This window comes from Anabrus simplex, chromosome 1 (genome assembly GCF_040414725.1).
Source record: "Anabrus simplex isolate iqAnaSimp1 chromosome 1, ASM4041472v1, whole genome shotgun sequence".
Lineage (NCBI taxonomy): Eukaryota > Metazoa > Arthropoda > Insecta > Orthoptera > Tettigoniidae > Anabrus > Anabrus simplex.
The window spans coordinates 653,949,034-653,961,716 of NC_090265.1; the positions used below are offsets into that span (position 1 = coordinate 653,949,034).

Below are 12,683 nucleotides of genomic sequence, written 5' to 3' on the forward strand. Positions count from 1 at the left end.
ACAAGAATGAATGTGTTAAGAAAACGTATTACTGAATATACAAATAAATATCCAACAGGGATACGGAAACACTAGATACGATTTTTCCGACTTGAGGGCACAGTGGGTACAGTGAAAACTATATGTACCATTTCCAAAGATGAGAGTAAAGTATTAGAAGGTGTGAAAAACACGAGAGAACAAAAATGTGTGAAAAACACCAAACAACAAATATGAAAACATATGCACTACGGCTAATAAAAATATCCAAATATTACTCCAGATCACACTTTTTCTAAAACATATTATGTTAGTTTATATCAGGGAAGTGGGCTATTAAACATTATTCACTGGTTACACTCTTAGACAATGACTTGGATGTTACACTCGACCATGTACGACAAGGAGGAATCAGGCAGAATGAATTTGACCGCCATTTCGAAAAACTTCGACCAGGCCGAATGCTAGAGTTATCGAGTCGAAACTCGAAGTTCCGAGTTCAACATTCGCAACCTCTGCACGCTTAAAGATGTGGATGCCAGTCCACTTTCTGAAAGATTTTAATTTTGTCTTCATTAGTAAGGAATTTCACGACTTTACCGAATCGATATCAAGGCTACGCAAGACAAATATGCACAACGCTAGTCAATTTCACAAGATTATGTTCCTGATACAGATATAGGCGACAAATATTCGCTAGTTCACTGTATCACTTAACACAAAATACATTTCTATCTTCTGAATGGAAGGTGAAATCACGCAACTGTGGCGACAGCTCTTACTCGAGTTATAAATCTTGCTTCTTTCAGCAGGGATGACATAACATTAAAGGGCTAGAAAAAGTGTGATCTTACTCATAGTAAGCGGTAATAGTGAAAATTCGTATTTGCGATAGATATGTTTATATGTTCCTATAGTCTACCGTATTACGCAGCAAATATTTGCTACATTTCACTGTACCAACCAACACAAAATACATTTCTAACTTCTGAATGGAATGCAAAATACAAGCACAAATAGACTCACTGTGTTATTCAGCAATCTCGCTGCTCACCAGCAAGCAAACTGAACATTCCTGAGGCTAACGGCTTGCTCCTCGAACATGCAACTTATCCTGCGAAGTTCAGGAATTTAAGGCCTTTTTCCGTAATCACACAACTCTGGCGACGGATCTTACCCAAGTTGGATATAGCTCAGACGGGCAACGCATACCCATTGGCATTCAAACAGTTCGACAAACGTTTTCTCTCTCGACCATTTGCTTGCCTATTTGGGGGGGGGGGATTTATGACAGTAGTGGGCTTTAACACGGAAGTTGTCATTCCCCAAAAGAAATCCTCACAGCTCTGTTGCCAATGCACCTGATATTACAATAGACGTCAGTCTCTTTTTCTAGCTCAGACAATTCGCACATGCTTTGATCGCTGTTTGAAAGTAAAGCCAAGTGTACAAATAATAATAATAATAATAATAATAATAATAATAATAATAATAATAATAATAATAATGTAACCTTTACCTATGTTGTTCTTCGTTAACCTATTCGTATGCTTTACGTATCAGCCGTTGATTTTGCTTCATTAAGAGGCGGCCGGAGTCAGTTCTAGATTCACATTTTATTTCAAAATATCACCACTAGTCTCGTTGATGTCGACAACTAACTCCACTGATAGTTACATCGCGGGTGCATAGATGGCAGTACGAAAGGCCAAGGCCAAGGCCGAACGAGCGATTCCCCTCTCACCCTCCAGCGTCACATAGTCTGTCACCAGGAAGTTGTGATACAGTACTTGCACAGAGCTGATGGTGTTGACATTTGTACGGAATGCGAAACATTCCAGGAAATTATTGAGCATGGGTTAGTGCTGAACAAAACAGTCAAAATAAGGTACTGTTTCCGACAAATATAAATGAAATGGCGTATGGCTTTTAGTGCCGGGAGTGTCCGAAGACAAGTTCGGCTCGCCAGATGCAGGTCTTTTGATTTGACACCCGTAGGCGACCTGCGCGTCGTGATGAGGTTGAAATGATGGAGACGACACATACACCCAGCCCCCATGCCAGAGAAATTAACCAATTATGGTTAAAATTACTAACCCTGCCGGGAATCGAACCCGGGACCCCTGTGACCAAAGGCCAGCACGCCGGACACTGTTTCCGATGATGAAATGAAGTAGAGCATCAATCCCGTCCCCGCCTCACGTCTTTCCCTGTACCGGCCAATCAGTGAAACATAATATAATTCTATCCAATGAAAATACAAACTGATATAACAGAAGTTAATTCATTTACAAATTTTTCAGTCACACAGTGATACTTAGGACATACGATAAATATTGTAACGCGACCAAGAACGGAATTTTCCAACAACCGTGAGTAAAAAAAAAAAAAGAGCCTTACAAATTTATAACAGTTTTTTCCTCTTGGAAACAAACAGTTCTGAAATATATAAACAATGTATAAAACATCCCATTGCATATTGTGTTAAAATTTGAATTCGATCAAATAACTTGTTTTCGGAGACACAGAGGTGCCGGAATGTTGTCCCGCAAGAGTTCTATAACGTCTCGACCTTCCAATACCACCGCCCTGAGCCAGGATCGAACCTGCCAAGGGGAGAAAGCCTGCCTTCCCGAGCTGTTGTGAGAGTCTCTTTGTCTTTACAAAGACGGATTTGAAGTCGTATGTTTTCGTATAAGTTTAAATAATAAATGTTACAGCATCTAAATATTCATTAGTTCTGTATTTCATGACTTGAGTGGAGTGTAATTAGAGTAACTACTAAGCTCAAAAATATACCATTTCATCCTCGCTCTCGGCGACGTCAGGCGCTTTAGCCAATAGCAACGCTGCTCACCGGAATGACCTATCTGACCTGTGAGTTATTCCAGTTACGTTGGATAACCCAATTTCCAAGAAACACAAGGATGGTAAACGACGGTTTTGTATACCTACCCGTTATGAAACTCTGAAACGGTGCTGGTAAAGAACGCAACAGCTGAGGGGCACTGCAACTTCCCTCTGTAGGTGGGGGTAGTAGAATAACACCCACAGTATCCCCTGCCTGTCGTAAGAGGTGACTAAAGCGGGCCCCATAGGCTATGAACTTGGGAGTCTGGGTTGGCGACCACGGAGCCCTTAGCTGAGTCCTAGCTTTATTTCCACTTACTTGTGCCGGGCTCCTCACTTTCATATATCCTTCTTCTTCAAGTGAGATCTCTTTTCTTTGCTAGTTGCTTTATGTCGCACAGACACAGATAGGTCTTATGACGACGATGGGGCAGGAAAGGGCTAGGAGTGGGAAGGAAGCGGCCGTGGCCTTAATTGAATCGATTATTTCAGAAAGCAGTCAAGTGCCAAAAAATGGAAAAATGAGTTATACGCACATTTTGGTGCTGAAACCAGTCAAGAAACGTCGTCCTATAATAGTCAGGCATTACGTTGAATTTCGTATTTAGTTCAGAAACCAGTTAAGTGACACCGCTTGGTTGGTTTCTGCGATAAACTGCTGGTACCTTTCCGGTTGGCGCTGCTGTTCTGAATCCAGAATAACCAGCTGTTCATCTGTTTTTGTTGTCATTGTTGTGTTTCTGGAATCGCATGTTCCTAGTTTTGTGAACAACTGATTCAAAAAGTGTTTCTTTTGTTCAGTGCAGTGTTTTTTATATTCTTAGTAATATGTCTCGCCTCTGTGGTGTAGTGGTTAGTGTGATTAGCTGCCACCCCCAGAGGTCCGGGTTCAATTCCCGGCTCTGCCACGAAATTTGAAAAAGTGGTACGAGGGCTGGAACGGGGTCAACTCAGCCTCGAGAGGTCAACTGAGTAGAGGTGGGTTCGATTCCCACCTCAGTCAACCTAGAAGTGGTTTTCCGTGGTTTCCCACTTCTCCAGGCAAATGCCGGGATGGTACCTAACTTAAGGCCACGGCCGCTTCCTTCCCTCTTCCTTGCCTGACCCATCCAATCTTCCCATCCCTCCACAAGGCCCCTGTTGAGCGTAGCAGGTGAGGCCGCCTAGGCGAGGTACTAGTCATTCTCCCCTGTTGTATCCACCGACCCAAAGTCTGAAACTCCAGGACACTGCCCTTGAGGCGGTAGAGGTGGGATCCCTCGCCGAGTCCGAGGGAAAAAACAAACCTGGAGGGTAAACAGATTAAGAAGAAGTGATATGTCTGAAAATTCGGAAGCGGGTTCGAATCCCACTGTCGGCAGCCCTGAAGATGGTTTTCCGTGGTTTCCCATTTTCACACCAAGAAAATGCTGGGGCTGTAACTTAAGGCCTCGGACGCTTCCTTCCAACTCCTAGGCCTTTCCTATCCCGTCGTCGCCATAAGACCTATCTGTGTCGGTGCGACGTAAAGCCACTACTGTAGCAAAAATAAATCAGAAGATGAACCTGTATCTAAAAAGGAAAGGAGGAGTGGTAGACAAACAAACTCACACGCGTAATATTATTAGGAATGCAAGGGTAAAAGGAGAAGGTTATATTTCTTACTCCGACAAGGAAGTACCTGGTCTGAGCCCTACATTATTCTTTGTTATTGTTTGTTTTAGGTGCCCATCAATATCAAGAAGATACGTGAACTAAATGCCTTAAAACCTTACCTGATGGAATATGAATACTTTTATGACAGCATTTTACAATGGCCTACTACAGAGACAGAATGTGCTGTGGAGTTTGTTTATGCGGATTGATTACCTCCTGTCATGATGAGCGGGCATTGCTGATTTCATCCTTTTGTATCAGCAATACAGTCTAAACCTATTAAAATATGTTTTTTTTAACAAATATGGGGTTTATGACAAAATCCCTTCAAAATTCAAGAACCATCCCATAAAAATATGTTTGCAACACTCGTTTATTTCAGAAACCAGTTAAGTGGAAATTTGTTCTGGTTTTTTTTACGGCAAAGTTAATAAGCACAACATATTTTTCCTTAGATAGAAATTATTAAGAGATATAATACTTTCAAGCTAAAATATTAAAACCCCTACCGTCAGGACCCGATTTCAAGTAGTTAGCGCCCTGGGCAAACAATATTTAGCCGCCCGCCCCTCTGCTCGTTCTAAAAAATAATTAAATATTACAGTTTTCAAGATCATGAGTTTTTAAACAGCACATTATGCAAATACAGTTAATTCTCATAATTAAAGTTATCAAGCCAAATAAAGATAACAGCCAAATAAGAATGAGGCTGTTTTTATTGTTATTTAAAAAGCCGTTGGTTCAGTTTGATAATGTGTACCGGTATGTAAGTAAATAATTTTAGAAATAAGACACGTTTTCTTCATAAAATTTAAATATATAGATTAAATTCAGGTTTTAAAGTTAGAATAGTTTAAAGTGTTTTATATAGTCTAATAAAATAATTGGAATAATTTGTGGAATGTAAAAGTAATTTGAGTGTAATGAATTTAAGACGTAATTCACGCAGGCCATAATTACTCGATCCGCCAGCCGCCGACCCTCAAAAACTGGCGCCCTGGGCAAATGCCCAGTCCGCCCATTTGTAAATCGGGGCCTGCTTACCGTAACATATTGTCTGATGCTAGACAGTTTCTTTCATTTTCCCAAAAATGACAGATTTGGCGCTTGACTTGTTTCTGAAATAATCGATTCAATTAAGGTACAGCCCCAGCATTTGCTTGGTGTAAAAATGGGAAACCACGGAAAACCATCTTCAGGGCTGCCGACAGTGGGGTTCGAACCTGTTATCTCCCGAATACTGAATACTGGCCGCACTTTAGCGACTGCAGCTATCGAGCTCGGGTTTTAAGTATCTAGAACCGCCACTGCCCATATTGTAATAGGCTACAACTGAAAGAGGAACAACATATATTTATAGCAATTTATTCTTATTCTACTAAACCTTAAAATAGTTTTATAAATGTATACACACAGAGATAATACAGAAACATAAGTAGCAACTACTATTCAGTATGCAGATTCTCAACCATTACTACATCTCTTTCTGTAACGTTACGCCATTTAGCCATTCTTTTAGTGAGATATGTTGTAGCTTATTCGAACTGACGATTCACCTCCGACCTATTCACCTCCGACCTACAATTACCAATAAAAGTAAGTTAATTGTCTTAGTTTGAATAGTAAACATCATTGCGTCACTAATATAACAAAGACAATTCAATAAAGTCGGATAACACCTACCTCAGATAAGGCAGCTGTTCTAAGTTCATTCGCAATTTCATGGTGTTCCTCACCAACATATTTGTCATATTCTTCGGAGTGTTTTAAAGAATAATGTCGATGAATGTTATTTTTTTTGCTGGTGGTTTTAAGTCGCACCGACACAGATATAGCGTTAAAGTACAGCCCCAGCATTCGCCTGGTGTGAAAATGGGAAACCACGTAAAACCATCTTCAGGGCTGAAGACAGTGGGATTCGAACCCACTATTTCCGGGATGCAAGCTCACAGCCGCGCGCCTCTAACCGCACGGCCAGCTCGCCCAGTGTTAACATTTTTAATAAAGTTTAATGTCTTATTACAAATCAAGCATTTTGCCATTCCACTGCACTCGGTAAAAAGATACAGCATAATAAAACACGACAAAATATAACGTGCTATTGAAAGGTCATACCACAACTAGCGAGTAACAAAGTATTGTCAGCGTGTCCACTGCCGCTTGTTATGAAGCAAGGGTGAGGAAGCGACTGATAGCAGCTGAAGATCTCACTCACCACATCCCTGCGTGGGTAAGAGCTAATCTGTCATCATCCCTCTTCAAGGACAAGGCGCTGCGGCATCTGATGGAAACTGGCTAAACTACCAGCACTAGAATTCGGCCGACACTCGGAAGTCAATAAGCAGAGCTTTATTAAAATCACGATTAAATATATAAAGAAACCCTAATTTTGAAGTATGTTAAAGTATCCCCTTAGAGAAAAATATAAACTTCACTATGGTATAGTTTGCTTCCAATTTGAACACCATCTTGACTTAAAACAAGTTTAGGAAAACCACAGTTCAGAGCTCAATTTCATATGGAGATTCGTTATTTTAATTACCATTTTATAACTATATTTGCATTTCTTTTTGAAATGTTTTTTCACTAATGAAAAGTGTATCACAGACTACCGTGCACTATAAAAACAAAATAATTTTACCTTGTTCCGTTTCCTTATAAAAACTCTTACAAACTTTTGACCCATGTTACAACAACTACTGAGCTGGTGGTCGGCCGTTCCAGCTCCGGCCGCCTCTTAATATTTGTGAAGTGTATTGCTTTTCATTTAGCTTCATGTAATAATGTGGAGGCCGTGGGAATCAAACCTTGAAATTAACGCACCATAAGATCCTGAATTAAATCTACCAGTGCACACAAACGATCCTCAACCGAGCATCAAACGGCACTGATACTCTACCAAATAGTACTAGTTCGGTGCCCATGAGTGATACTCGACAGAGTAGTAAGTAGTAGTTCTGCGAAGAAAAGAAAGGAAACCAACTTTAAGCAAGCAAAGTCAACGGCTGATCTGTAAAGCATTCAAATACATCAATGAAGGATAACATAGGCAAGGGTGGTGGTTATTATTATTATTATTATTATTATTATTATTATTATTATTATTATTATTATTATTATCATCATCATCATCATCACCATCCCAGTCCATAATTCATTATTTTACTTTTCCTTTCTTTACTGAAAGAGAGACATTGATATTAGCTATACAAGTGATATTTTAATAGGTTTACTTTGATATGAATTCAAGCATAGTATTTAGGCAGACTTGCTATTTGTATTTAAAATATTTCATGGAGATCATTTACGGGTATTTGAAAGTTCTCTGTCGAGTTTATTTCCCAATTCCTTCTTTCTAACATCTGCGACCACTGAACGGGTGAAGCACGAAACAAAATATTGTGCGATATCGGTTTGTGCTGTGGTTCATGATCAGGTTTTTATATTTATATTTTGTCTTTAGAATAAATTAAATGCTAAACATGTTTAAATAATAGACGCAAAATGTGACAACCTTGCTCTTGATAGTGCCCACTTGCCTTTCAAACGACACATGCCCCTTGTGCCCAGAGGAAAGGAACCGACTGACAACCCTCATTATCACCAGGACAGGCCAACTGACAACCCACATTATCACTAGGGCGAGCCAAGTTTTGAGATCAGAAGCTGTCGCACGAGTATACGTTGAGCGTCAGCAGAATATCATGTTTCTTTCACAAGGGGGGATTTTCAGGGCTAGGGAAAGTGTGATCGTACTGAAACGAGAATGCCCTGTCAGCATTCGACATCCATATATTTCTTGAGGAGAATGCACTAACACCCAACTGTGTAGATTTAAAACAAGTGCCGAGCACGCAGACATCATGGGTGACAGCATGCAAGTGATCGCTCGCTGCAGAGTACCAGCCAAGGCACGTCACGACCGAAGGTTCCATTCGTTTCGATGTCATCATACCACGAACGATATGTCAGATCGTGATTTGAAGAACGTCACCTTGTAGGCCTGGATAACAAATACTACTGCCCAAAATTTCATGAAAATCGGAAGGATGGCCGAGTTATAAATTTTTAAAGCAGCTCATATTAAAGCAGCCATCCGACCTTGAGCAATATAAGGAGATGACCAGCCCCATAGTAGACAATGTGATTTCGTTGTGTACCAGCCGCCACGCTGTGTGGGCCAGCTGCGATAGTACAGTCCGTTACTCTGCCCGGCTAAGGACCGGTGATAGAAAATACGCAATACAAGAACATATTCTCATTGGACTAACTTCACGTGCAAGCAGAAAACTTGCTCACTTATAATATCGAACTGTCAAGCTGATTAACATTATTTTCATCTTATGAATTTTGTATTGCAGAGACTATACAACAAACTGTGCTTAAAGGACTTAGGACGTACAGACTGTGCTTTAGTGAAACATTGTTTCCTCTTCAAGAGACTGTGTTAAGTTATTTCGTGAAACCGTGCCCTAGTGAAAGTACATTTCTTTTCAAAGGAGTGTTAATTTGTGTCATTAAGGAAAGTGCCTTTCTTTCATAAGACTGTGCCGACATTTCTTTTCAAAGACTGTGATGATTCGCTTCGTGAAATACTGTGCCTTTATTTCTTTCAAGGGACTATGTTAATTCCCCTCGTGAAAGACTGTCTATATTTATTGCCGAGAAGTTGTGTTAAGCTACTTGTAAAACTGTGCCTCAGTGGAGAATTTATTTCTGAGAAACTATGTGATTTTTTTTATTAAGACTGTGTCTTAATGGAACTTGTTTTTTTTTCGCGAGACTGCGTGTCAAGAGTCAAACTGTTTCTTTACTGTCTTCATAGAAACTTTAATATATGTCCACGTATGTATGTGCTAGATCATTGCATTTGCTACTCTGTACTCATTACAAACAGTACGCAAGACTGCGCCCGTAGGACTCAAATTTATTTTTCTTCTTCATACTGAGACTAAGTGAAGTTGTATACAGTTGAATCTCAGAAAGTCCCAGATCGCCAGTGACTATTTCATGAACAGTGTTAATTTCAATTATTTTCACAGAACTGTGATTTTGAATCCATTTTTTTTTCTTCCAAAAGTAATGTGCGTCCAACACCCTTTATAGTGGAACTTGTTCAGCTAATAAACAGTATCTCACCACAACTTGCAGTGTAGTAGAGAAGTGTCGTATCACATTCTATTGACATTCTGTGCGAACCTCTTGCATATCTCTACTCCCTTCAAAGCTAATCAACTATTCCATGCTGCACTATCACCAGACAGTTCGAGTCTCCTTTAACATCGAGGGTTTACAACCGCCGTGGGATGACGTGGTACGTTGGTGGGAAGTGAGGAGTTCAACGACATGGGACGACGCCGACACCGAGGGACGACACCTTCTCCACATATTTGAGGACATTCAAACCATTCATCTGTCAAGGTGATATAATTTCTATGTTTTCTTGAATAAACTGCAAGTTCCACTTTAAAAATGAACTCGTTGCACTAGCCTTCTCTCTTATACTCTCCGAGCATGAACCGTACATGCCTTGGCGTCAATCCATGCTCTCTACTGAGCTAAAGTACGGGCGTTCCTGTTTTAGTACTAAGCGGTAATAGCGAAAATATACGCGATAAGAGAGGTATTCCTATATAGATTTAATACGATGAGAATTGGGACTTCGAATTTATGACGTGCTAAGCGGGAAAAAGTGTTAATGAGGAATGCACTAACGAGGTTTCACTGTATATGCAGGATTCAGATAAGACAGAGTAATCATATTTCAATAAACGCCACAGCAAAAGCAAACTTGATAATTAAAAGGGAATTTCTAAGTGAGCCTGACATAAACGACATTGAGGATTTTTCTTTTCAAGTACAGAAAAACTTTTTTTAAATCCGCAAATTCCTGAATAATTTTGACAGCTGAACATGAAAGAAGATGTATACTCCCTGACTAGTGATTCAATTCTATTTAGGAAACTTACCTTCTTATTTTCAGTTCCATCAGAAGTTGGTTGGAGTCCAACAGTTTCAATTGGATCAACTACATGAACAGGCAAGCCATCATTTCTCTGTTCAAAAACAGCCCTGTTTAAAGAAAATCACAACCTCATCATAAAGAAAAAGGAAGTAACATACAATACTAACAAGTGGCTCTCTGATCAATGAACATCAAGAAATGATCACATTTCAGAAGTTTGCTGCAGCATTACTGGTCCCTCATGTGAGGATAATCAAAAGAATTAAAAGTGAGTCAAGAAAGTCTGTAGAGGCATGACAGCAAAAACGACAATGTCCTTACCTTTTATAACTGTGAAGTCTTTCATTTCTCTAGTTATTGGTTCTTACAACTTTCCTATGACTGCCACTGATATTTCCCTTATTTTTCACAGTACTGAAAAAAGTATGTATGATATCTTTCTCAGGTATAATCAGTTATTAAATGTTTTCTTTGTCAGATATTTTCTAATTTCATTTATCTTGAATTAGTTTTGAACAGACTGAAAAACATCAGTTATGGAGTAAGTCAATACTGAAAAGAAATGGCTTCCACTAAAACAAAGAAGTCGTTACATTCTCACAGGGATGGTTATGGTCAGCTGATGAATGAATGCATGCATATTATTCAATTAATGTGAAGACGTCCAATGAACATAATATTAACAGCTGGACAAACTTAATATGGCATGTATTATGTCCTATAAGCTTACCCAAAAAAAAAGATCCTAAAGCTATGTAAATACAGGCAAGGATGCAAGAAAACTGAAGGATGGCAAGGTTTTTTCAAAGTCAATAAAAAGACATAAGCTGATTCTGCTCAGCAGCTCTTCATGGACTCAAGGATACCAATTTCTGACCGCAACAGCCATAGGCTGTTGAATAAGTTGTAAGGACAATTTTTTTCCTTTATGGACAAAATATACACAACGAAAAAACAGAATTTACTCTTCCAGCTTATTCTTTTTCTAAGCAATCTCATAATAGTACACACAAACAGAAAAATTAAACATTAGCATAACACAGCAGATGTCTGAATTATGAAGAAATTTCTGAAGAATGGTGTTTTGCAGCTGTACATAAAAAATATAAAAAGGGAAAGATTAATGCGAAAGTGTGAGGAATTACAGCAACAAAAGCATCTTTAGTCCTCTGTCCGTTCACGTACCTAAATACTATCTACAGGAAGAATTTAAAAATTTGGGAAAAGAGGAACAGGAAGAATTTAGAGTTGGTCTATCCACTATAGACCACGTAATTTGGTTAAAGCAATCGTGAATTTCCAAAAAAAGTGTCCGTCTACCTACCTACCGGGGAAAGAAAGCAGGAATAAGACTGGCTATTGTGAACAGAGAGAGTGTAAAGAAAAAGAGACGCACTGATAAACATGAAAAAAGGAAAGGACACGAACCAACTCCACATCATCATCTCTCTCTCTCTTTCTCTCTGTCCTTTTAGCAATGTTTCCCCCGCCCATCTATCCCAATTCTTCTACATCTGTTTCTTCACAGTCTCTGAAAAATCTCATTTTTGGTTCTCAGCTTCCTACAAGGAATGACAATTCACACTACCTGAGGGGTCCAGTTTTGAAAGATCCTCTTTCATTTGATGTAGGAGTACAGAGAAAGGAAAAAGCCCCAGATACACAAGGAAAATATAGAAGACTTTATTACTTACAGGGGAACACATACATGTGTTACACTCAGATCCGGTTGAAATTGGGTAGGAATTTTAGTGGGAGGCAGTATAATGCTAAGGTGCAAACTGCATTGTGCCCAGCGCAAGATTGAATGCCAACACTGAATTAAAAGTGCCGCAGGAGTATCGGGTTGTGGAGGAGAGGTAGGGAGGAGCGAATAGCAGCGTATAGTCTGGCTGCTCGCTCGAGTTAAATGAATGACCCCTCCGTCCACTCTCTTTTACTGCACCGCAGTTCGCACCTACCTTGTATATTCCCGATTAGAAATGTCAAAGCAGATCAACTGGTGCACATTGATTAGTCATCCGATGAGATGTTCTTACAATGACAGGTAAAATCTAATGTTCTTATAGTCATTTTTATGAATGGTAACAGTATATTTACTTTAAGCTTGTATGGTAATAATTGATTTTTTACACCTAGATACAACAAAATGCCCATTACAGAAGTAATTCAATCTGTGGAATGCAGTAGTGTGCATTCAGAACTGTTTTGCAGTGTGACAAAAAAGACACCCTATTTTCTGAAGATGAAAAAA

The 12,683-nt window shown here is 39.5% G+C and overlaps 1 protein-coding gene across 1 annotated transcript in view; it reads right to left on the reverse strand.

Annotated features, from left to right (window-relative positions):
• Positions 1-12,683, reverse strand: part of Deaf1 (deformed epidermal autoregulatory factor 1) — a 165,640-nt gene that overhangs the window by 19,202 nt on the left and 133,755 nt on the right. Inside the window, exon 9 of the mRNA XM_067135806.2 lies at positions 10,434-10,536. Coding sequence (XP_066991907.1) covers positions 10,434-10,536 — 103 coding nt within the window. The remainder of the gene's footprint in view (positions 1-10,433; positions 10,537-12,683) is intronic.